General features: G+C 42.1%; 1 protein-coding gene across 1 annotated transcript; it reads left to right on the top strand.

The window, feature by feature from the left end:
* Positions 1-17083: 17083 nt before the first annotated feature.
* Positions 17084-25389, top strand: CSRP3 (cysteine and glycine rich protein 3). The gene is made up of 5 exons (XM_068399385.1): positions 17084-17195; positions 21710-21878; positions 23248-23383; positions 24077-24170; positions 25310-25389. Exons 1-5 carry the CDS (start codon positions 17084-17086, stop codon positions 25387-25389), a joined length of 591 nt encoding a protein of 196 aa, XP_068255486.1.
* The last annotated feature ends 1352 nt before the right edge of the window (positions 25390-26741 follow it).

The raw sequence follows: 26741 nt of genomic DNA, 5'->3' as shown, positions 1-26741 counted from the left end.
ATTTTTAAATGCATTTGTTCAGATTAAACTTACATCAAACTCAAATTTTGACTTTTTTGTTTGTTCAAATTAAATTACCTGAGTTAAGTAACACATTGGACATTCACTGGCATCTCTTCATTCTTTTTTTTTTGTCAGAGTCTGTCTGTCTTCTGAAGAAAGGGAAAATGGTATTTATTCAGACAGGGATTTAAGTAACTCGATCTGACTTCTGAACTCTCTCAGCAGAGATTACATCTCTTAATAACAACAATTAAAGGAAAATATAGTTATGAGGTTTGGAATTCAGAGTATGCTTATCACCTCAGAGTGTTCTGGAAAGTGCTCTTCTCCTGTGAAACTCAGAGTCTGAGCCAGGTGCATGCTACACTATACAGACTCTAGAGGTTCTCCTGACACTGGAGAGGCTTCACGCCTAAGAGGAAGTTTTCAGTACATCTGCCCTGAGGTTTTGTAACCATCTAAAACACTTGGTGGCAGAAATCACACGTGCAGTTACTGAAGCACTAATATTCACTGTTGCAAACAAGGTAAGGTCTGGCTTCTAGAAGGAGGGCACCTCGTGTCCCTTGGGCATACCCACACCAGAGAGAGGATGTACTGTTAGTTTCAGCTCTCTAGCCAAGATCAACGTCAGCTTCCAACCGTTGTTTCTCTATTGCAATTTCATATGAAACAGGTTAAGCTAAACCAGCTGATTCAAGTATGTGCAGCATATTTGCAGAACAGCAGAGTCTGTTCTACACTGAAAGAAGAGAGATGAAGCCTCCTCACACATCTCACACTCAGATGAAAAGAAATAACTAACAAATTAAAGGAAAATACAGTGTATCTATCTGCCTTCCCAGGTGAAACCTGCCTGGCTGTCCAAATGTCCTGGTTTGGCCTAAACCAGGCCGATTTTCCTTTCAGTGATTTTTACTTTCAGCTAAGTCTCCTTTAAGTAACTGCATTTTCTGAAACTAACTGCATGTTTTTGCAGACAGTGTCTGCTTCCAGGACTGATAACGCTCGAAGTTTGTAGTTATCACTGAGGCACCGGTAGGGATGTTGTGCAGAAAGGCTCTTGCTGTACTTATTCTTGAGAGAAACCAAGGTCACTGCTAAATTCCTCATTGCTTACGAGTGAAGAGCCGAAGGGGGGTCGCAGCTGCAGTGGGGAGCAGACAGGGCAGGTGACCCAAAATTGACCAACGAGGGTATTCCATCCCACACACGTCATTCTCGGTATAAAGTGGGGGGATCACGAGGGTCTCGCTCTCTTTCTGCTATGGCCGGTGTCCAGGGAGGACTCCGTCTGTTTTCCTGCTGCCCCCGATCCCGATCCGTGCATTCCTGAATCCAGCTCTCGACCATCGCTAGGCCCAGGCTGGGCCTTCCCGGAGCCTGCCCTGCAGTGCCGGTGGTGACGTGGCTGACTTCAGGGGAGCTCGATCTTGGTTTTGTATATATATTTTTGTATATATTTGATTATTTTTATTATTATTATTATACTTTTTTTTTTTTCATTATTATAGTTTATTAAAACTGTTTTAATTTTCCAACCCAGAAGTCTCTCTCCCTTTTCCCTTTCCCTTTCCCTCTGGGGGGAGGGGGGGGGATAACAGAGGGCATCTGCCGCAGGTTTAATCGCCAGCCCAGCTTTAAACCGTGACAGATTTATTGGCGCCCAACGTGGGGCACGAGAGAAGCTCCGACAGGTTGCTCTGATAAGTCGAATCCCAGCTCCAGTGGGAGGAGACCCGGAGAGCTCAGCCAAGAGAGTATCAGATTTCTTCCTTTGAGATTTACGAGGGGTTGGAAATTAAAACAGATAGCTAAGATGGTAATGTCATTTGTGAGCCTTGTGTTACCTCTTCTCTTTATAAAGCTTGTTTTACAGTTATGTGTAATGATACCTTACTTGCCGTATGCGCTGTGTGTTAGTGCTTACGTGTGGTTTAACAGGGCGTGCTGGTCAAAAATGTGTCGTTTCGGTATGGGTTGTGATACTGATTTATGTCGTGATAAACTGGGCAGTCATTATTCCGATCTCTTATCTCTATGATACAATGATGGGCAGCTTTAATCGCGAATCGGTAGCTGCGCACACCGGGCGTCTTTTAACTGATTTTGATAGTATCTGCTGCTTTTTTGCCAAGCTGATTCCTGCAAAATTCGAACAGGGCATGTTGTTATTTTTGGGTGTCCTGTATGTGTTACTGGTGTGCTATGTGATTAGATGTCGGTGCAGCAACAGCGGGAGGTATCATGCTGCCCCTGTAACCAGGAGAAAACACCGAAAGAAATCAACTAGTAAAGTGAAGGATGATGATTCAGAGGCTTCTAAGGCAGAGCCAGCACGGGACCCAGGTGAGGGCCCTTCTCAGTCAGAGTCAGGGCCTGACACAGAGGGGGGTTTCCTTGATCGTCTTTTTAAAGAAGGCCCATTACACAAGAAGGACAAGAAAGGTCCTTCTAAAGCAGAACAATCACAGGAGGACTCGGACTCGGAAGTAGAGATAACCTACCACTCCTTATCCCTGAAAGAACTGCGAAATATAAGAAAAGATTTTAGTCGTTATGACGGTGAGCCAATAATTACCTGGTTGCTCCGATGCTGGGATAATGGGGCAGATAGCATAGAACTGGATGGTAGAGAAGCCAGACAGTTGGGATCCCTGTCCAGAGATGGTGGTATTGATAAGATGCTTCCAAGAAGGTCGAACAGTATCAGTCTCTGGAGGCGACTCTTGTCAGCTGTAAAGAGCAGGTATCCCTATAAAGATGATGTTATGAGCCACCTAAGCAAATGGACCACTATAGAAAAAGGTATTAACTACCTTAGAGAACTAGCTGTGCAAGAGATCATTTATAAACACCCTCAGGACATTGTAGATCCTGTAAATCCTGATGAAGTGGAATGCAACCGATCCATGTTCCGGAAGGTTGTGAAGAGTGCTCCACCACCACATGCCCATACATTGTCAATATTAGTCTGGGGAGAAGATGCTATGGCACGACCTAGTGTGGGCGAAATGGCTAACTATATGCGACAGTATGAAGATAGTATTTCTTCCCCACTGCAGGCCCGTGTCTCGGCTGTGGAAAAACTGACTAAGGAAAACAAAGACTCATTGAAACAACTGTCAGACAAACTGTCCAGGATCGAGAATAAACTTGACTCTCTACCTACACAGGCCCGCGTTGCAGCCTTTAGGAGGCAACGCCCTCCTACTGGACCGGCTCAAAGGAAACGGAACACGTCACGAGGTATCCTGTGGTTTACCCTGCGTGATTATGGGGAGGACATGAACAGATGGCATGGACAACCTACCAGTACCCTACAGGCACGAGTACGTGAGTTGCAAGCTAACAGAAATACCAGAGAGAATTTTTCTAGGAGGATGGCTGCTCCAGTTACCAATGAGCAGGACTCCAGTCAGGGTAGATGGGCCTCAAATCCTTTTTTTCCAAGAGTGAATAAAGGAAATGAAGGTCCAATCCCCGTGAGCAGTACGAATCCAATCTTTAATTAGAGGGGCCCTGCCTCTAGCCAGGAGGAGGAGAGGGATAACCGGATTTATTGGACTGTGTGGATTCGATGGCCTGGCACATTAGAACCACAAAAGTATCGAGCCCTGGTAGACACTGGTGCACAGTGCACCCTCATGCCATCGAATCATAAAGGGACAGAATCTGTCAGTATCTCGGGAATAACAGGGGGATCTCAAGAGTTATCTGTATTGGAGGCCGAAGTGAGCCTAACTGAAAATGAATGGAAAAAGCACCCCATTGTGACTGGTCCAGATGCTCCGTGCATCCTTGGCATAGACTACCTTAAGAAAGGGTATTTTAAGGACCCAAAAGGATATAGATGGGCCTTTGGTGTAGCAGCTGTAGAGACTGAGGACATTAAACAGCTGTCTACCTTGCCTGGCCTCTCAGAGGATCCTTCTGTTGTGGGGTTGCTGAAAGTTGAAGAACAACAGGTGCCAATTGCTACTGCCACGGTGCACCGACGACAATATCGCACCAATCGAGACTCCCTGATCCCCATTCATAAACTGATTAGACAATTAGAAAATCAAGGAGTGATTAGCAAGACTCGCTCACCCTTTAATAGTCCTATATGGCCAGTGCAAAAGTCTAATGGAGAATGGAGATTAACTGTGGACTATCGTGGCCTAAATGAAGTTACACCACCTCTGAGTGCTGCTGTGCCAGACATGCTAGAACTTCAATACGAACTGGAGTCAAAGGCAGCCAAGTGGTACGCCACCATAGACATTGCTAATGCATTTTTCTCTATTCCCTTGGCACCAAAGTGCAGGCCACAGTTTGCTTTTACCTGGAGAGGTATCCAGTACACCTGGAATCGACTGCCCCAGGGGTGGAAACACAGTCCTACTATTTGCCACGGACTGATCCAGACTGCACTAGAAGAGGGTGGAGCTCCAGAACATTTGCAATATATTGATGACATCATTGTATGGGGTGATACAGCAGCAGAAGTTTTTGACAAAGGGGAGAAAATAATTCAAATTCTTCTGCAAGCTGGTTTTGCCATAAAAAGAGGCAAGGTCAAGGGGCCTGCCCGGGAGATCCAGTTTTTAGGGATTAAATGGCAAGATGGGCGTCGCCAGATCCCGATAGAGGTGATCAACAAAATAACAGCTATGTCCCCACCAACTAACAAAAAGGAAACACAAGCCTTCTTAGGCGTTGTGGGTTTCTGGAGAATGCATATTCCAGATTACAGCCAGATTGTACGCCCTCTTTATCAGGTGACCAGAAAGAAAAATGATTTTCAGTGGGGCCCTGAACAACAACAGGCTTTTGAACAGATTAAACAAGAGATTGTGCATGCAGTAGCCCTTGGACCAGTCCGTATGGGACAAGATGTTAAAAATGTGCTCTACACCTCAGCTGGGGACAATGGTCCTACCTGGAGCCTCTGGCAGAAAGTGCCAGGGGAGACTCGAGGTCGACCCCTAGGATTTTGGAGTCGAGGATACAAGGGCTCTGAGGCCAATTACACCCCAACTGAAAAAGAGATACTGGCAGCATATGAAGGAGTTAGAGCTGCCTCAGAGGTAATCGGTACTGAAGCACAGCTTCTCCTGGCACCCCGATTACCAGTACTAGGCTGGATGTTCAAGGGTAAGGTTCCTACTACTCATCATGCAACTGATGCTACATGGAGTAAATGGATTGCATTAATTACACAGAGGGCTCGAATAGGAAACCCTAATCGCCCAGGAATCTTAGAAGTTATCATGGACTGGCCAGAAGGCAAAGACTTCGGAATGCCACCAGAAAAGGAGGTGACACGTGCTGAAGAAGCCCCACCATATAATGAACTACCAGAGGATGAGAAGCAGTATGCCCTGTTCACCGATGGATCCTGCCGTCTTGTAGGAAAGCATCGGAAGTGGAAAGCTGCTGTATGGAGTCCCATACGACGAGTCACAGAAGCCACAGAAGGACAAGGTGAATCAAGTCAATTTGCAGAGGTAAAAGCCATCCAGCTGGCTTTAGACATTGCTGAACGAGAAAAGTGGCCAAGGCTGTATCTTTATACTGACTCATGGATGGTGGCAAATGCCTTGTGGGGGTGGTTAAAGCAGTGGAAGCGAAGCAACTGGCAGCGTAAAGGTAAACCTATTTGGGCTGTTGAACTGTGGCAAGATATTGCTGCTCGGCTAGAGAAACTAGTTGTGAAGGTACGTCATGTAGATGCTCACGTACCTAAAAGTCGGGCAACTGAGGAACATCGAAACAACCAACAAGTAGATCAGGCTGCTAAAGTGTTCCAAATAGATTTGGACTGGGAACATAAAGGTGAACTATTTTTAGCTCGGTGGGCTCATGACACTTCAGGTCATCAAGGGAGAAATGCAACATACAGATGGGCTCGTGACCGAGGGGTGGACTTAACTATGGACTCTATTGCACAGGTTATCCATGATTGTGAAACATGCGCCGCAATTAAGCAAGCCAAACGGTTAAAACCTTTGTGGTATGGGGGGCGGTGGTTGAAATATAAATATGGGGAGGCCTGGCAAATTGACTACATCACACTCCCTCAGACCCGCCAGGGTAAACGTTATGTACTTACCATGGTGGAGGCGACCACCGGATGGCTGGAAACATACTCTGTGCCCCATGCCACTGCCCGGAACACTATCCTGGGCCTCGAAAAGCAAATCTTGTGGCGACACGGCACACCAGAGAGAATTGAGTCGGATAACGGTACTCATTTCAAAAACAGTCTCATAGATAACTGGGCCAAAGAGCATGGCATCGAATGGGTATATCACATCCCCTATCATGCACCAGCCTCTGGGAAAGTTGAACGGTATAATGGGCTGTTAAAAACTACCCTAAAAGCAATGGGGGGTGGAACCTTTAAAAACTGGGATAAGCATTTGGCACAAGCTACCTGGCTAGTTAACACCAGAGGATCTATCAACCGAGCTGGCCCTGCTCAGTCAGACCTTTTACATACAGTAGAAGGGGATAAAGTCCCTGTGGTGCATGAAAGGAATCTGTTGGGAAAAACTGTCTGGGTTCTTCCTGCTACAGGCAAAGGTAAACCCATTCATGGGATTGCTTTTGCTCAAGGACCTGGATGTACTTGGTGGGTGATGCTGCAGGATGGTGGAGTCCGATGTGTCCCTGAAGGTGATCTGATCTTGGGTGAGAATACTTAATTCTGAACTGCATGATGTTAATTGCTGCATAATACTAACAGTGTTCATAAGTGTCTTTCAGGTTGAAGCAGTGGTGATGAGACCGGAGCTAGCTGCAAGTGGCGTCCAGTAACCTCCTCGAGACTGACATCTTTAACCTGCAACCCGTGGGCACGAACTGTGACAAAGCTCATATCATCTCTCCTACCCTGTGAGACTCCTAGCCAGATGGAAACCCACAATCCTGAACTAAATGAACTTGATGAACTTTTTTTTTGTATAGAGATGAATCATAAACTAATGTTATCTGTATATATTTTAAAATGAAAAGTTAGTGGTGATCTGAGTATGACATGAATGGTATGGAATAAGGGGTGGAATGTCCTGGTTTGGCCTAAACCAGGCCGATTTTCCTTTCAGTGATTTTTACTTTCAGCTAAGTCTCCTTTAAGTAACTGCATTTTCTGAAACTAACTGCATGTTTTTGCAGACAGTGTCTGCTTCCAGGACTGATAACGCTCGAAGTTTGTAGTTATCACTGAGGCACCGGTAGGGATGTTGTGCAGAAAGGCTCTTGCTGTACTTATTCTTGAGAGAAACCAAGGTCACTGCTAAATTCCTCATTGCTTACGAGTGAAGAGCCGAAGGGGGGTCGCAGCTGCAGTGGGGAGCAGACAGGGCAGGTGACCCAAAATTGACCAACGAGGGTATTCCATCCCATACACGTCATTCTCGGTATAAAGTGGGGGGATCACGAGGGTCTCGCTCTCTTTCTGCTATGGCCGGTGTCCAGGGAGGACTCCGTCTGTTTTCCTGCTGCCCCCGATCCCGATCCGTGCATTCCTGAATCCAGCTCTCGACCATCGCTAGGCCCAGGCTGGGCCTTCCCGGAGCCTGCCCTGCAGTGCCGGTGGTGACGTGGCTGACTTCAGGGGAGCTCAATCTTGGTTTTGTATATATATTTTTGTATATATTTGATTATTTTTATTATTATTATTATACTTTTTTTTTTTTCATTATTATAGTTTATTAAAACTGTTTTAATTTTCCAACCCAGAAGTCTCTCTCCCTTTTCCCTTTCCCTTTCCCTCTGGGGGGAGGGGGGAGGATAACAGAGGGCATCTGCCGCAGGTTTAATCGCCAGCCCAGCTTTAAACCGTGACACCAAATTAGGACAGGAAAAATGCTGTCAAAGCCCAAGATTCAGGCTTGGACTGGATAAAAAAACATAGTTAAAACAGTAAAACTAACTAACTGGCTTGATTGTTAATAATGCAAAATTATTTTACAATACAAAATATACCTGACAGAATAGGATCACTATTGAAATAGTCCTACATGACAGAGGGAGAAGAATAAAAGCTGGAAAATGGGGGGATTCTCACCGCAACAGCGAGCAGCTTTTTTTTCTTCTCCAAAGTGGTAATTCATTGATCTTCCTTACACATGCTATCAATTTCATTCGAGAGAGGTTTATAGATACAAACCTTTGTACAAACCTACATAGAGGTTGTACAAACCTTGCATAGAGGCAAAGGTTTATAGAAACTTGCATTAGTCAAAGGAAACAAAGCACAAACCTTTCATTTTTAGACACCACAGTTGACAAGAATAAGAAACTAGAGTAATTAGGCTTGGAGTAAACAGTCTTCTCACAAACTGCTCTATTCTGAAAAGCTGAACATCTATTCTGACTTGCTGCCTCGTGGCCCTTGGCTCCTGCCAAAACACAGTTGCTGCTTCACCCAGGTTTTATAACACCAAGTACTTTCTTCTTGTTCACTTTGCAGGCTGAAAAGCTACCGCTTCTCTGCTCACAGTATCCTGCTCCCCAGCTGACCCGCATTTCGCTCCGACTGGCTGAACTCGCTGCTCTTTCCCCCTGCCTCACCCACTCTCGCCCGCGACCCGAGCCCCCGACATGCTCTGCTGCCAAGCTCTAGGAAAGCCCCTCTGATCCTCACGCTCGCTTTGCTTTTGATACGCTGCGCTCTGAGCAGTGTTTTTTAATCCCTACCTTTGATTTACAGAAAACACCACCTTCTCGCTCCACCAGGAATATAAAAATTCTTGCATGGGTGCGTTCCAGCTGCATATTTCAAGTCTTTTCTTCCAGTCTCAGGTCCTGATAACCACAGTGGACCAGGGATTATATGAAACGCCAACTAAGCCATACGGGTCCGCCTGCTCCTTTGAGCTGTGAAGAGCCTCTCAACAAGACTTGCTTCCTTACAGGGGCACACGGTATCCAGGGGCACACGGTATCCAGGGTAGCACAGAAGCAACACCCAGTACCAGGAAACTAAAGGTTGTTCCCTGCCTTTTCTCCTTAAATTCTCTGACAAACTCAAAGGGAAAATACTTACTGATATTTAGGGGCAAAATCTTGCTCCACAGATTTCCCTGCAGTTAGTTATGGTGCAAATCCATCCAAGTACATGATCGACATGACACAAGTGAATATTAACGAAGATTCAGGTCCCTCAAATGTCAGGGGTCCTAACTTATTGATCACCAAGGGTGCAAACACTAAGTGGTTACAAGCTTCTTAGTACTTTCCCTGTGCTCCAACAGCGAGCTCAGTCCTGCCCCAACCCCTCCTCGCTGCCATCTTACAAGAAATGTTCACACCACATTCACTGCACCATCACCTCTGCACCCAGCCTTATTTAACATAGGCAGGAGAGTTCCATTAACTATCCAGGGAGAACGACCAAGAAGAGGTGGAGTTCAGCTCTCCTTCTCAGGAAAAAATAGTCCAACTTTACATCGAGGACCTGTCTCTGCATTATAAAATCTTTGCTGAACTCAACAGCCAATGGATCTATAGGCTCTCCTAAGAGTTTTCAAAGTAGCCTCAGCGAACAGACCCCTAAAAATCCTAAAATCTAACCTGGATTTGGCATCTAATTTCCTTACACTCCCATAAAAGTCAGAGAGTTGAGACAGCTTCAGACTCTGGTGTTTAACCCCGAGGCTGTAAGGGCTTGGCCCTTTCACACACAGCAAAGTCCATGATACTGAAACAGAGCTTCTCCCAAAGGCCACCCCTTTAGGAAATGAGAATAGCTTCTGAATCTTTAAAGCACTTCAAATCAAACCCTGTAAAAAGGGAACTTTAAGTGCCTCGTACTTTAGTCTCTGCTTCTTCGCTATGTCTGCGGCATCATCCGTTTCCAAGGGGCTCAGTGAGACACGGCAAAGACAACTGCAATGATTAGACAAGCTAAATAGTACACATATTAACTAGCCATCTTAACACCTAAAACCAGTAAAAATTTAAAAATTAGAGTGAAAAGCATAATTCTCCGTATCCTAAAAGACAAACCAGTTGTATCTGTCAAATCATGAACTGCTGAATGAAATTCTACTTGGTTTAAAATTGTTGAGTTCCAGAGGTTCCTACAAACAGGTTTTATTTTTTTTTTTAAAAAAAATAATTATTTTCATAAATTAGTTTTGGCAATGTGACCATTTATGACTAAATCCTCATTTCAGGAACCGTTGTTTTATGATTGACATTTAAGCAATGCGGTAGCAACTACAAAACTTTAATCTTTATTTCTGCTCTATTAGGCTGCAGTTCGGAATGCCCTCTAGGTGTAACCTGAGGGGCTGCATTGTTGTCCACCTACTCACAAGTGGACGTAAGGGAACAAAATGCCAGGCTTTTGTCAGAAGTTATTTTCAGCTCCCTGATAGCAATGGCATTGCTCAGATCCCTGAAACTCTCTCTCATTCCCCTCCCCTCCCAGCTTATAGGGCCGACAGTGGTGGCCACTGCATTTAAAGAGTGCAGGAATCCCTCCCGTTCAAACCCTTCGAGGCCTAAGAAAACAGGGAGAAACACCAAGCAACGCGGGTGAGTAGAGTATATCGGGTTCTGCCAAGGTTGTCGGATATAAGGGTTTGGGTATTTTTTTTTCCCTAACAGGTGGTAGAAACAGCTTGTTGCTTGACAAAAAGTTGTAGGTATAGCACAGAAATGTGAGTCCTACAGAGCTAAGAGCAGTATTTTAGGTTTGGAGCAGCCAACTGGTAAGAGAGATTCTTCTGGGCTTCTCAGCCTGTTGAGTAGCTACTGGTATTACAAGAACAGGGCTGGGGGGGATCCTCGTTAATGATGAGCTACATGTTTGGACTAATGCAAGACTGGATAACAGAAGGTTCAGAAGCTTTAAAAAAATTTTGTTACAAAGCTACAGAATTATGCTTGCCACAAATAGTTTGTCTTTGCACATACACTTTTTAAAGTGTACAAATATATGTGCTTTCATAATTTCTCAGATAATAGTGTTCTAGAAGTAAAAAAAAACAAGAACAAATCCAAAATCCTCAAAATATTTAATCTCAGTGACCAATTGGTTTTATATCAAATGAGAAGAAAAATTCTAGGCAGACTCGACAGAAAATGGCTAGATAAGAATGTAGGATGAAAGAATTTCACACGTCCATCACTCAAGCATTGTAAGAGCATGACTGGTCAAGTCTTCAGAAAAGCCCCAATAGTTTAAAAAAAAAATTACTTTGAAAAGTTTTCTACCTAAAGGTAAAATTATTTCAAAGAATAAAGCCTTGTATGTAGATAAAACCATTCTGTGTCTGATCTCAATCATCGTGGCACTGTTTCACAGTCCATAACAGTTTTGCTTGGTGCTTAAAAGCCTTAGTGCACTGACGAGGATTTAGAGAAGGATCTTGAAGGATGAGTGAAAGTTGATAGCCCAGGATTAGGGCTGGAAAAAGGAACAGGTCACGCGTACAGCAGGATGCAGTTTCCTACAGCCAAATGAATCAAACTGAACTCTGTGTGTATATGCATGTGTGTCAGGGGGTCACTGTTTTTTAAGTCAGAACTACCTTGTTCTAGTGTCGGGGTATCATATTTTTTGGAGGTGCAATCTTAAACTTCTGCAAAAGTGTGCATCAAGGAAGTTTTAAAAGAAATGTGGCATCGCTATGCTAGAAAATAATAGATAATTTGGAAGGACAGAGATGAAAGCAAAGGACTCGGACACAGGACTCTGGGTTTTTCCATCAGCTTTGCATATCATGTGCTTCATATCAAGTCATTTAAAATCTTTTGTTTCAAAATGGCTTGTGTAATTTAGAGTGACCAGTGTCAATGAAAAAATTAGTATTTACTTCCCTGTGTCAGCATGCAAATTCCCATCCCTTGGTCTCTATGTGTTGGTTTACCAGAGAAATACAGGAAAAATGCTAGTCATCATGAGACAGTGGTGGAGGCTAAGTGTATGACACTAATAACATTTACCCGTATCCATAGTCTATTGAATGCATCAGAATATAAGAGAGATGATTATAAATACATAACAATATTGCATCTTTCATTAAATGAGCTCACTCATCAAACACAAACATTTTCTCTGTTGTGGATCTATTCTGCTGAGAGAGAACGCTTCCAGCAATGATTGGATTTTGACAAAAACACCTTTAGGCTTTTTTTGAGATGCAGTGGCAGGAATTGTGCTTTACACTGCAGACACATCAAGATAAAACATAACATAGCGTTAGCTGCAGAGAAAAACTACGGCAGCATTTTATTGCTACTTTTATAAAGGAAGCTATATATTGTTACCTCCATGGTGCTGGTGAGGCCAGTAACACTGCGGACGGTCGAACGAGTCACTGGTGGTCACAGGACAGGTCAGCAGCGGAGCTGTGATTAGATACAGGAATGAGGTCCTGGCTGCGTTGGCATTTCCCACAGGCTTCAACTGGGAAAAGAATTTCAGATGTAGCCTTGATACTTCCATTTCAATGTAGATAGTGATTTAATTTGTTATTATTAGTGTTTATTTATTTGTTAAGGAATTAGTATTCTTATACTTTTAACTGAGTCTAGATCGAACAGCTAGCTGGGACTAAAATAGAGATGCAAGGCACGCCCTATCCATCTGTCCTGGTTCAGCGTTTCTACCAGTGGTCACGAAGACCGACATTTCCCATTCTGTTCATCCCCTTCAAAGCCATCCTGTAGCACATGGGCGCCCTGAGATGATCCTCCCAGCCACACAATATGTGACTTCTGCAGTCCATTCAGATACTACCTGAGCTCTAGACTATCAAAAGCGTAAGCATTTAGGAGACAAAACCTCGTGTTTAGCAAGGAAACACCAGAATTACTTTCAACATCTTTTTCACCCGCACCGCACTGCCTAGCACTAGCGCTGCCTTTGACTCTTCCACACAGCTCCCTCGGGCCAATACCACATCCACTTCCCATTCAGATCAATGGATCTAAATATATTTTTGGATTACATTCTTATCAATAGCACTCTGATTACAGTGAGAGACACTCTGGGACAGTTACGTGACATCCAGAGCTGTCCGGTATGACTAACAGCCCAGCAGAAGACGGCTCACATTTTCCCATGCCTGTGCAGAGCACAGAAGCACTTCAAAGGCTTCCTTGCTCTGAGGCTAGCCTAGATAGTAGCATTACAAGCTCTAAATAACAAGAAGCACATACCCTTGGCTGCACATCTGATGTGTATAAATTCTACCCCATGTAGTAGCTGCATTTTGAAAAGGCACGATACGAGCTGCTGAACACTATTAGAGCAAGACCAAGAACATTCCTCCACCTTAACAGGACCATGAGTGCCTGCCAACATGCCACAATATTAATACTCAAAAGTTTCTCTGTCACATGTTCAATACATTTAGAGTGGGCCCACGCTACTCCCCAGTAGATCACCCAAATATAACAAGTACCACGTGGTTAGCAGGCACTGCAAGTTAACCAGATTTAGGCAACAAAGTTCAGGGAATTTCAAGGCGATTTAGATACTGACACCCAATGAAATTAGGTGAAATTAAGATTTTGGGTATCATTTTTTTCCTAGGACAAATAGGAGACAGTTCTATTCGCACTTTGTAAGGATGGAGATTTATCCACCGTTAGATGAGTAGGAAGCTACGAATGCCATATATCCTGTGGAATTTACTGGCTCATGGTAATACTGCTGCCCAGGCAGCATCCATAGGGATGGCCACAGCAGGTCAGTGTTTGGAGAGATGAACGAAGCAAGGACACGAAGAGCACGGACTTGCCAGCTGTTGGGCTACCCAGCGCAGACATCACGGCACACGCTGCCGTTCTTACGCCAGTATCCTTGTGAGAATGTTTTTACTGTGACTTCTTTCTCCTACAGCTTCCCATCAGGTGATGCCAAAAAAAGCCCATGGAAAATGTGTCTGCATGCCCAGTCATGTTACTATAATTACCCTCAGGGGCAATGGTTCTTTTAAGAGCTCTAACCACAGCCCGTAACAGCACAAGGTTCGCTATCACGCATTATCAGACTTTTTCAGAGATTATTTTTTTCCTTCAGCTAATTATGTCATTAGAGCTGCTTTCCAAGAAGCATCCCATTGCCCCAGCTGCAGATGCTTGGTGTGCCTTTGAGGGGAACTAAAACAGCAGAAGCAGTTTTAGAGACTGGAGGTACAAACCGCTCTCCTCCCAGGCAGCTATCGGGGCTGCTCCAGCTGGGAAGGGATTCGACTGGAAACTTGATTTGAAAGGGAACATTGTGAGCACAAAAATCTCATTTTGATTTTCAAGAAAGTGTCACAAAACTGATTTTTATCTCCCATCGCTCTTCTTTCTCTTAAAATGTTTGAAGCATTACTTGAACTATTTTTATAAGTGGAAAAAAGTGGCACATATACAAAAGTACTTTAAAAATAGGAGAAAATACAGAATGGCAGAATGAGACAATATGATTTTACCTACGTGGGAGATTTCTCTCTGTTCCTTTATCTCCCACGTAAAAGAAACAGAAAAAAGATTTTAGCAGTGCTATTCAGTAAAGCCTTCACTGAGTAAGAAGGGACCAAACTCAGTCTGTTCCTCGCATGCAGTTATTTTTGTTTCTTATTTCAACTACATCAGATTTTTGCTTCTTACTCGTCACATCACAGATAAACAGAGTTAGAGGCAAGCTGAGTTTTCTTTTCCTTCTTGCATCATTACTGTTTTCTAACTGTCAGAGCAGGATGGCTCGGGAACAGCCTCCCAAGAGAACTGATAGGGTTTGAAAGCGAGTAATGATGCCGTTGCTGTATGACAGCAGAGGACTAGGGTGATTGAGCTGGGGAGGTTGTTCAGCTGAACTTCAATCAGCCTCACAAAGAGAAGGAGAGATTGGATCTTGCACAGGGATGACAGGTATGCTGTGTACTGCAGGTAACAGTCACAACAGTGAATATGCAATTATACAGGGTTAGAGATCGACTCATAATGTCAGTATTAAGCCGAGATGTTGGCTATGCACTGTTATCAAACACTGATTGTTAAAGCGTGCCCACTTTGCTATGTCTTCAGTGCTACTGCTTCAGCACGTGCACGCCCTCCCATGCTATCTTCCTTTTGCTGGACAGACATATCTTTTATGCCATTGCATGATTTTTAGCGTTAGTTGCCAGAGAGAATTCCCTTCAGCTTCAGGTTCAGCTTGCAGAGCTCTCATGTAGGAATTGTTCGTCTCATTCTGAGATTCAGAAGAAACAGTACAGAAGTCACTGAGATGACGATAAACATGGGACATTGGTGTCCGATGTACAGATATAGTAAAATGTTAGTCTAAAATGCAAGCTATTTAAAAGACAAGCTACGTTACATTGCTGCTGTGACAAATTCCCCTCTCATATTTGACTTCAGAAGAAAATTCTCAGCTAGCAGGCCTGATTCAGTGTTCAAAATCCTTTTCTTAGTTGAGAATCTCTCCTGGTGAATTTAATGAAATACACATAGCGCACACAGGCTTCAACAGAACTATAATAAGAAGGTGACTGGTTTTCCAAGAAGGACACGGAAGGCCTGCGCCAGGAGCTTGGAACAAGCTGATAATACAATGTGCAGATGACAAGATGACGTCCCAGTCTTTCCAGAAACGATGACTCAAACAAGAAAAGAGAAGGGCAAACCGTAGGTTGGGATTGTTTCAGATGTGTGATAGTGCAATCACCAGGAAGGGCACTTACTGAGCCGCCATCAGGTGACCTAAGCTGGGCTCCTGCTCCGACACTGCCCCCCTGTGTGACCTTGGGCAAGTCACTTCAACAGTAACTGGAAATAGTAAGAACTGGAACAGTAAGCACTACTCTTTTTTCCTCAGAGGTTTAGGTTTTAAAAACAATTGGCAAAGAAAAACATGCCTTAAACACCTTAGGAACCTATCTGCTATTACTTTATAGTGACTGTGCAGCACAGGGGTCTTGCAGGTGTTTTATCACAGAATCACAGAATCAACCAGGTTGGAAGAGACCTCTGGGATCATCGAGTCCAACCATTGCCCTGACACCACCATGTCAACTAGACCATGGCACTAAGTGCCATGTCCAGCCTTTTTTTTTTATGAGGAATTCAGAAAAGCAACAAACAACTTGTTTCTGTTAAAGCATCCTCTGAAATAACATACATTTGTTAAACTTCAAGGTGGAATTATCCAGGTGTGAATTGTATAAAATGATATCATACTGACACAGAAAATTGCCCTTACACATGTTACTGAGGAAGCTCACGTGGCACTGGATGAACTAGCACTTGCTTTGGAGAGGTACAAACAGAACTATACGCTGCCTCTTAACAGAGAGTTTAGGTAGAATACTCTTCTGTGGAAAATTTAATGCCAAATACTGTCCACACTTTTGCTTTTAAACTCCAGTAAAGCTTCAAAGTGTTCGATACCCTCCATTAAAATTTGCCTCGCAAAACCAGATCAACACACGTAAAGCAAAAACTGAGAGGAAAAGACTACGCTGGGATACAAGGGAGGGCAGGATTGAAAGACAATTTGTTGGAAAATAAATGCTAGAACCTCTTTTCCAGAAAAGGTTTGAGTGATCCTGGCACCCTTTTACTGAAACACCTCACAATCATTTCACATATTTATCATCACAACACACTGAGCTAAGGAATATCCTTATTTACGAAATCGGGTCACAGAGGATAGAGGATTTAGACTTCCCCTGACGCACCAGACTAGCACCCTCATCCATGGATGGGATACATCCCTGCTACCGCACAGGTATGCGTACATGCTGGCTACTGGTGTGCCTCAAAACCCCATCACACCAGTCACAGTTCCCAACAGCAAGGAAGGTCTCCCCAGGTCTCCCCTTCTCAGTAGGGCTATAGAAGCTGTGTGGACTCTCAGCTACCCTCTCATCTCTCTGCTACCTCATTATCTACAAGTACGGTGGTGTAATTCACACAAGCAGATATTGGCTTGGGGCCACCCTCCAATAGCAATTGACTGGAGAGGGGGAAAAAAAAATAACAATTTAAAAAAAAATCAAGTCCTGTTTAAAATAATTCGCTCTTGCTATTTTATTAATTTATGTAATTTGATTTTCTAGGCTACCTTTCAGATACAAGGATGCCGAACTGGGGAGGTGGAGCCAAATGTGGTGCCTGTGAAAAGACGGTGTACCACGCTGAGGAAATCCAGTGCAATGGAAGGAGTTTTCACAAGACGTGCTTCCTCTGCAGTAAGCTGGGTTACACTGGTTTAATTTCATTGTATTCCCATAGCCCTGTATAAATCTTCCATTAAAGCTAGTAAATTTACTCTTATATTACTTCGCATGCAATAAAGCAGCTCCATAGTTTCCCCAATTCAACGTGTTTGCTCACGGGACACCTACAGCAGACTTCAACCACCCTAAGCAACGTACAAGACAGGAGAAGCAACCAGCATCAGAGTGAATTTCACACAAGGAAAGTTTTGCAAAGCTTATGCTTCTTCCTTCTGGGAAAGTCTGAAGTACAGGGCAGTCAAATGTTAATCATCCTACTAAAGTACAGCACAGTGAGACTGATTCTGGTCCGACACTCTCTAGAGAGCTAAAGATGAAATCTGTTTCCCATCCTTTTGGTAACGGAAGAATGGAAAATGACCGTATCTGCTTTCAAAGCAGCAGCCACTTTTCTGAAATGCCAGTTTGCCACTTCATAGCAGCTCATAATAATCAAGGCCACTTTTCTAGCCCTTTACCCCGAGCAATCTGCCTCTCAGGCTCCTGGCTTTTCTTTTTCCAAACACACATTGGATGATTATTGTTAGGGACACCAGAGTGCTGCAGAATCACAGTATCTAGGTCCAACTCCCAGAACCCTACCTTCTGTCCCACAACGTGGCATATCACGGGTTTGTTTCAATTTTAAAAGTCTACAAGAACTAAACAAACAGAAGTATGTCTCATTAGGATATTATAGGAGAGGATAATTTTATGGTGAAGCCTAACATTATTTAATTTCACACAGAAAAGCTGCAAGACGTTACCGGTGTCATCAAAATCTCCCACCAACACCCTGCAAGTACCTCAGTCTCCTCGTTCCTCGTATTTCATATAGTCCCATTTCACTTACTCCTTTACTCCACACACCTCTGTAATATTTGGCAGATAGCTTCCAGGAATTTTGCTTTCTCTGCAGATGAGCTAGCACCTGAAAAGCTAGATGGAAGGTATCAATCCAGCTCTGTTTGCCCTTTGTGGAGTGAGTAAAGAATTTGATGAGAACTAAAGATAATTAAATAGTTTATTTTGCAGACAATGCTTGAGATTTAGTACCTTTGCAGTACGAATTCCAGCATGACAGCTTAGAAGCCATTGAATCCAATTTTTCACTCTCTTTTCCTGGATGGATAGAGAATTCTCATTTGGAGACGTGAGACTGATACAACACGCTTAGATGACACAGTACAGTGCTATGCTGAATCACCCCAAAGGACACACTGGAGTCATCTTTGCCTTTCTCCTGAGAGTAGAGTCCTGCAAGTCCTAAAAGACTGAGTAAGAAAGAATTCCCTCAAAAAGTTTTCAGTTAATTGACACCTTCAGCCCTTTCTTACAGAATGGTAGAAATCTCAGTGTTATGAAAACTAGAGACTTCTCACTGCCTCCATGTGCTGCCAAGTAACACTAGATATCAGAGAACTACAGGGAGAAGGACATGAATGTGGTAATGATGAGAAAAGCTTTAACTCACACTTGTGCTTCACCAAATGCTAGAAAAGATATGACAGAAGATGACAACTGAGTAGACTCTTCAGTGTCTAATAAAAAATAAACAGCTGTCCTAATAGGGCATAGGTATTAATATTTCTCTCCTGCCTAATACTGGAACAAGCTTAAGCTTCATTCTTAGCATAACTGATTTTTTTTTTAGTGATTCATGATAAACAACACACATACATTAGCTCTGCCAACTGTTTGTTTGCTTTTTTGTGGGGTTTTGTTTTTTGGTTGGTTGGTTGGGGGTTTTTGGTATATTTGGTTTTTTTTAATTTTATTTGCCCCTTGTAGACGTAAGTCTGATCTAAATTATTAATAGGTTGGATACTAAAAAAGGTATTCCCAGCAGAATCATGTTTAAGGTCAAAATCTAAAGTTGACATATGACAGGTATGTTAATTAGCTTTACTTTTCCCATGATTCACACACACTAATCAGCAGCTCAGGACGAGTCAGTATAATGTATCATGTTCATGGGCTTTTCAATGAACAAATTATAGGATTTCATTTCTCAACAACAAAACCAAAAAACATCTTCCCCGACCTTAATCTCAGGTATAGAAACAGTTAACCTATTTAGATGAGCTTTTATATATTTTTATATTAAATATATTTATAATATATTTTATATTTTACATTATATTTGCCCAGACACACAAAATACACCAGTAGTTTTCAACCAAAAAGTTCAATTTGGGCAAAATTATAAACAATTCAAACCAACCTGCGAACACAGTAAGAACCAGACACGCTAAGCTATAAATCACACTCTCTCCACTCCATAGTTTTTCCCTACAGACATTAGGAGAGAGAAACTTCTTTCCACCAAGCCCTCCTGCCCGTGCAGACTGCTGTTCACGTACCTTGTTTCCCTGCCAGCCTTCACTTAAACCGCAGCTGTGACGGACATTTGGCAGGATCTCACGCCATCAACCTGAAACCTCTTAGTGCGGCTGGTGAACAGTATCTGCTGGCAGATGACAGGTCTCAAAAGTTATTTCAACAATAGCACTTCAAGGGCTTTTGCTCCATCTGTTGTGAATTGATACTCTACCCCTAGGGTGCCAGAAATAGAAACACTTTATCTACTGCTAGAGTTTCCATCATCCCTTAACTCCCTCAGCAAACATAATTATCATCTCAAAGCAGAAGGGACTGTAGCACGATGAGATCAGGTTCACACATTTACAGAAGCCCCTCGTCTGATTTATATTAACTGTAAAGGTCCTTGCAAATTATATTCCCCTCTATGCAGCACAGTGATAGAATTAAAGCTGCGGAGGTTCCAGTATCAGCTTAAATTCTCTGATGTGGATGAATTTTAGACTGACAGTAGGACAGTTAGCATAAACATGGAGGGGAAAAGGGACTAATCAAACACTCAGGTAGCTCTTCTAGAGCTTGAACTTCCAACCATTTTCAATATTTGTGTATTTCACAGGTTTCTGTTGCTTACCTGAGCTAAGCAACGTTATTTTCCAAGCTATCAATAGCCCATGCATGACTGGAATCCCCTCTGTGGGCCATGCACTTGTTCAAGGGAAGTGAACAAGTTTTTCCCTATACTTTTTTCCCCTATCACAGAACGGTTAAGGGTTGGAAGGGACCTCTGGAGATCATCTAGTCCAACCCCCTGCCAAAGCAGGCTCACCTAGAGCATGTTGCACAAGGTCGCGTCCAGGCGGGTTTTGAATATCTCCAGAGAAGGAAACTCCACAGTGAGAAATTTGTAAGAAGTGTTGAAATTTTAATTTTTAAGAACACTACAAAACCCTGATTTGTTTCTATAGGCACTCCCAGCTGAAAGCTTCATCCTCTCTCGATGGGGTGGGGGCTGTCTCATGCTGAGTTCCCAAAACAGTGCAGCACGTGCAGTCACTGAGTAGATGAGGATTGTAGCTACTATTTTTTTCCCATTCGTTATTGTCCAGTTTCCACACATAAGCAGCAAGGAGATGTACTGGACCAGTAACAGAATTCAGTCTCTAAATGCTGACCAGGTTTCAGATGAGGAAAGAACTGTGGAGAGAGCAGAGTAATTTAGCTTCCACAGCCACTCGATGAGAATAACCACACATGAGACCAGCCTCAGCAATGCTCTAGGTTAGATAGCTCTAGGGGTAGCCTGTGTTTCTCAAAACATGGATACTTGCTTATTGAGAACCCCAAATAAGCAGCTGTTAGCACTCAGCAACTTTTGGTCCTTCCAAGTCGAGGCTGGGGTTAAAGTAGTGCCGCAGAGGATAGAACTTGTATTCCATCATGCGTGTTGGGCATTCCTATGGCAGCTTCTGTCCAAAAGCCTCCCAGACCTTCCCCAGAGAGCTGAGCCAAGCAGTATTTCTCTGTAACGAACAGGACTAGGGAGAGGTCTCTGCTTTTGGAACGGCTATAGTTGTACTTTTGCCATCCTGGAGGAAGCCTAACAGAGCCGAGACAACCAGTTATTTGGGATCGTTGCTTCGCCTTGCACCACAGCTCAAACAGATAAATAAAAACACATGCCCTGCTTGACTCTGTCCGGACATGGTATGTACATTACAGCCTCTTTCAGAAACATGCCACGTTAAAGTAGTGTGGGCTGAGATGAGAAAGCTGCTGCAGACTGGGAGTGACTATTCTGAAAGGTGCACATGCATGGTAGAGTCAACACCCCTGCAACCTCCACTTTTTTTAATATTTGGGAGTTTAAGATGATGATCTCCAATCCATCTTAAGCTTCACCGATGTAGACAAATAGTCTCAACAAGCCCATGATTTTCCTAGGGTTAGAATATAACTTTAGAGTGGCAAAAGAGCATGCTGCGTGCCTGCACAGCTACTTTAGCACCAGCCCAGGGAAGTTTTATACAGACTTCAGGCTAACACCCTCCTTTTCCTGTATTTTTAAAGATAAACAAAAAACTAATTGTAATTATTCTGAACCACATAAATTGCAATTTGAAAATGCAAATGTTCATCCGTGCCTCTCTTTTTCCCGTTTTCAGTGGGTTGCAGAAAAGCTCTGGACAGTACCACGGTAGCAGCTCATGAATCTGAAATCTACTGCAAAACTTGTTACGGGAGAAAATATGGTCCCAAAGGCATTGGCTTCGGACAAGGGGCAGGATGTCTCAGCACTGATACTGGTGACCATCTGGGCTTGAATCTGCAACAGTGAGTTAAATCCCACTGACAGCACCTTTTTCTGGTACTACATGTCACTTAGCAGGGTATTTTAGATATTTTATGCTGTTTCCATAACAACATCTAGCCTAAGTAGCAGAGCAGGCTTTTCCTACAACCTTTCCTTCAGTGGACACAGTAATTTACCAGTTTTTAATGACATCCAGTCTCTTTAAGCCCTCTTTATTAATTATCTCCTCCTTCAACAGGCAATTACTCTGTAGAAGCAGCCTTTATATGCCACCACAGATGTAAATATTCACTGCAATTGTAATTTGCCATTAGTAGCACATGGTAAAGTCACATTCACCATAGAACATAAGAATATATATTTTTTTTTCCTATCAGAGGCTAAAATACACTTAGGTTTTACTGTCAAAGAAATAATCACACTGCCACATACTGTTAACTCTCCTCTCAATGAGGGAAATAACATTTCTAAGTCCTCCCTGTGGCTCGAATAACACTCACAAACACACTGAGAACTTGTTTGAACAAAGGAATTCTAATGGGATACCATCTTCCAGAAGCCTCAGCTGCACATAATTATCTCTGACAGTACATTTTTATTGTATTTTTCTACAATTCTCAAAGACGCACATTTCCAAATCAACAATGCTTTCTTCTGGTATTACTATAAGGAAGCCAATTAACCAATATGCTGTGCAGGAAATAAAAGCTTAAATAATGTATTTAACTGTAGCTCCCTGTAAGGTATGAATCCATTATGGGCAGAGTTCTGTATCACAAACCATCACGTCCTGTAGATTTAATGACCTGTTGCAGTCCAACAATCCGGTAATTCAAAAGTCATTCTGTGAAAGGCTTTAAGCACAAAGACATAAAGCACAGAGCCCAGAAATACAACGCAAAGCTACTTTCCTGATGTGCTTTTGAGCCCAGGCCAGCGAAGAACCCCAGTTCCCTGTCCCAATGTTACAGTGACTAATGACACAACTGCATGCAAAATCTAACGTTTTTTTTCCCCTCGCTACTGAGCGCCAGCAGATAGCCAGTTACAAAGGACACAGAGGTCTTTTGCTTGTGTTTTTCCTCTTGCCTCTCAATAAAACAAAATGATTTTTTCCTTTCACTTTTCATTAAATATATTTTCTGCATATGGCTGCTGTACTCAGTCCAAAACAGGTAACATCAGCAGTTACAGTATCAGCTTTTCAATCACACAACACAGAATTCAATAGACTTTTTCTCTTTTTTCCCCCCTTTTGCATGTCTAAGACCAGCAATTTAGTATTTTTTATCCCTTACTAAAAAAAAAAAAAAAATCATTAAATCGTATTTCTAGAATGAAGAGAACATTTTAAGCAATATTTTAAAACACTGAAAATTTCTGGTTTAGGGGGTCCCCAAAGTCCGCTCGCCCTTCTACACCAACTAATCCTTCAAAGTTCGCCAAGAAGGTGGTAGATGTGGATAAATGCCCCCGTTGTGGCAAATCGGTGTACGCTGCAGAGAAGATCATGGGAGGAGGAAAAGTAAGTAGTTACTACAGCACTAGAAACAAAACACACTTTTATCATGGTGATAGCTAATAGGTCCTTGATCTTTTAAATGTTTACCCATAGTCTCGATGAGGAAAACATGAGTATGAATTAGCAAATTGCCAGAGAGTCCCATGTACCTTTAGGTGTAAACCCATGTGCTTTTTCTAAGCCGCCTTCAACTTTTTGCATCTTGTTGATGTCAGAAGAACAGCTCCTGGCCTCTGCACAGGCTGGCTCTTCTACCACTGTTATTCTACTGCTGTCTCTGGGGATATTTATAATTTAAACATCTATTTCTAGCAGCAACTGCAGATATATTAAAGAGATCCAGTGACCAGAAAAACAAAAGCCTGTCTCACATGACATGCTAGCTCTCTGCTCTAGGAACTCTCACTAGAATATTATCTCCACACATCAAAGAAGTGGCCAAAACAAGAGTAGTATTTATAGCTCCCTGCTTTTTACTAGACCTCCATTAATAACAAAGTCACTAGGGTAAGAGCTTGATAAGGGATAATAAAGTAATTGAAAAATGACCAATTTAGAATGACTGAAAATGGAAGCCATAAGACCAGCAAAACAATTTTAACCTTTTCACACCACAAAAAGCAATAGCTCTTTGTTTCTTGTATCTGCTGGCTGTGCACTTTCTGTAACGTGCAATGAATTGTCTAATTTCCTCAGCCTTGGCATAAGACGTGCTTCCGCTGTGCTATTTGTGGAAAGAGTTTAGAATCGACGAACGTCACAGACAAAGATGGAGAGCTCTACTGTAAAGGTAAGGACTGTCCTGCGCTGAACTGGGATATTGAGTCAATCCAAAATTAGTATTTTTAGACCTAGTATCGCCATCATGATTTACCTTGTCACATGCTTAAAAATTTCATGAAATTTCATTTAGCTTTTTTTAACAACTTTCTGAAAGCAAAGGAAAGAGCTATGGTAACATTGCAGTTGCATCTTTTACTATTAACATTTAATTTTTAAAGTTGTAGTTTTTCTACAAATATGACATCCTCTCACATCTGTCCTCAGACCTTCTAACAGGAACACTGGCCATACCTGCTGGGCAGACTCTTGTGCCTGCATAATCTCTCTCACTCAAAAAACACCCCACCAAACCAAACCAAACCAAACCACAAAGATGCAGATCTTCAAAGGTCATCTGTTTAAGGTCATGGTACTAAATGGACTGCCTCCCAGTAAGAGAAGATACTTCCACTATATTGGTAGTACAGAAGATAATGCATTCATATTGAATTATACATCCAGATGTTCTCAGATCAAGAAAATTCAGACTTCACTTGGCTCTTAGAAATAGCTTAAAGGGAAAAATATGCAAAGTTTTTATATCCTAGGCTAAACTTCTGAGAGAATCCTAAAGAATACTACTTAAGTTCTGTGACTTTACGTGCAGTATGACAATGGCAAGTGATCAAATCAGCCTATTTGGAGAAATATGCTGACCATTACTCCTTCCTTAGCAGAATTGTGATAAATAACTATGCACATACTTAGCAATATAAAGTTAGAATGGAATGGTTTAAAGTACCATCAATAGTTTATGGACTACGCTCTAGTTCTTTTAACCTCCTTTGAAAATCTCTGATTTGTTACTCAGTCTGTATTACTCACACAGACCAAGTTTTACTGAGTATTTTCAGACAGGAAAGTAGCTTTAATGAAAATGTTATGTAGATCTTAAGTACATACAGTTTCTTATTTTTTTTTTTTTGGAGAAGATCAGATGTGACTTTTGTTTAATTCAAATATGTGATTCCATTTTCACTATTAGAACCTGTCGACACTTCTGAGAAAGATGCTATTGGAAGTTTGCAAGTAGTACTAAAACCAAAAGTAATTTACTTCTATATGGAAGGATTCAGAATACTATTTACCTACCTCCCTCTTTTGCAGTTTGCTATGCAAAAAATTTCGGTCCCAAAGGAATTGGGTTCGGTGGCCTCACTCAAGTGGAAAAGAAAGAGTGCGAATGAGAAGAAATGGATGCAGCAGACTCAAATTGCTGTTGATGCCAACAAGTGATAGTTGTCAAGTAAAACATTAAACATCACATATTGCTAAGAACCTAGGGCATTTGTTCAATGTTTTCCACCTTGCAGGAAAAACTTGTGAGCTTGTATCTTAAAAAATTCTTAGAATAGCTTAAAAAGGTACAGTGATAAAACTAGATTCATGTTTGTTTTACAGTAAATAAAGACAAAAAAACCTCATGGAACATTATTACTTCTTAAACTAGTATTTACCACACTTTGGACTGGAATTTTAAAGGCTCAGCATACCGTCCCATTAAGACAGAGATACCTTATGGAGTGCAAGGGTCAGAGTGTTCCCATGTAGGCTGTATTTTCCTTCATTCAGAATGTTGTCGTCTGTATTTCTACCAATCTGCTAGTGGCGTTTTGAACATTTTGGCATTTCATGTTATGGCAAAGTAGATGTTATTCACTTTGAGACAATTAAAAAGGATTTGAAATTCTGTCTCTCAAAGGGAGATATTTCTGAAGAAAAACAACATTTTCTTAGAATACAGTGTTGTAAGTTTTGTAATTGTAAGTTTTCAAGCTACAATAAAGTACTAATATTGCTTCACATTATTTTTACTTGAATTTGCTCGTGCTTTATGTTCTACAATGTCACAGATAAATCCATTTCACTGACATGTACGAAATCCCCCATTTCCTAACTACAAGAAATCTGTTTCATTACACTACTTTACTCTTATGTTGTCAGTTCTAGACGGTATTTAATTTTCTGATCTTGATCTGTTTCCCTGCTGGTCTTTGTTATTATCTACTTTGACTTATATTCAAAACCACACTGCCCAGCCAGCCACTCCAGGCTGACATTGTAGCCTTTTCTGGGGAACATGGTTCCCTAGAACATGTTTCATGAGGAACAGCTGGGAACAATTCCCTCTTTTTACATACATTGCTATTTTCCTTCATCAACTTACCCATTTTCATATATACTAACAGTGCATATATACGTGCAAAATACAAGGCAAAGAGTTAGGCTTTTTCTTATAGTTTTGTGCTTACGTGTTCTTAAATACCTCACTGGTCACATATCCCTTGCATCTATTTCAGTCTGTGAAAATACACTTAGAAGTATGAAAGCTCTATTTTATTACATGTAAACCCTCCAAATACAAAGACTTAATAGAGTTTTTCACAACATAAGCTATAAAATTACAGGGTAATTGTAATATTAAATTTTTAAATATGAACATTCCCCTTAATTTTCAAATGTAATTTTCTTTTATTATCTGCAAAATAAAGCAAAGGGTACCAACGAGGTTTTGAAATTCTGCCCTAAAAACTTACCT

Source organism: Nyctibius grandis, chromosome 4 (assembly GCF_013368605.1).
Source record: "Nyctibius grandis isolate bNycGra1 chromosome 4, bNycGra1.pri, whole genome shotgun sequence".
Classification (NCBI taxonomy): Eukaryota; Metazoa; Chordata; class Aves; order Nyctibiiformes; family Nyctibiidae; genus Nyctibius; species Nyctibius grandis.
Note: the sequence above shows the minus strand (reverse complement) of the source record. Positions and strands in the feature narration are given on the sequence as shown.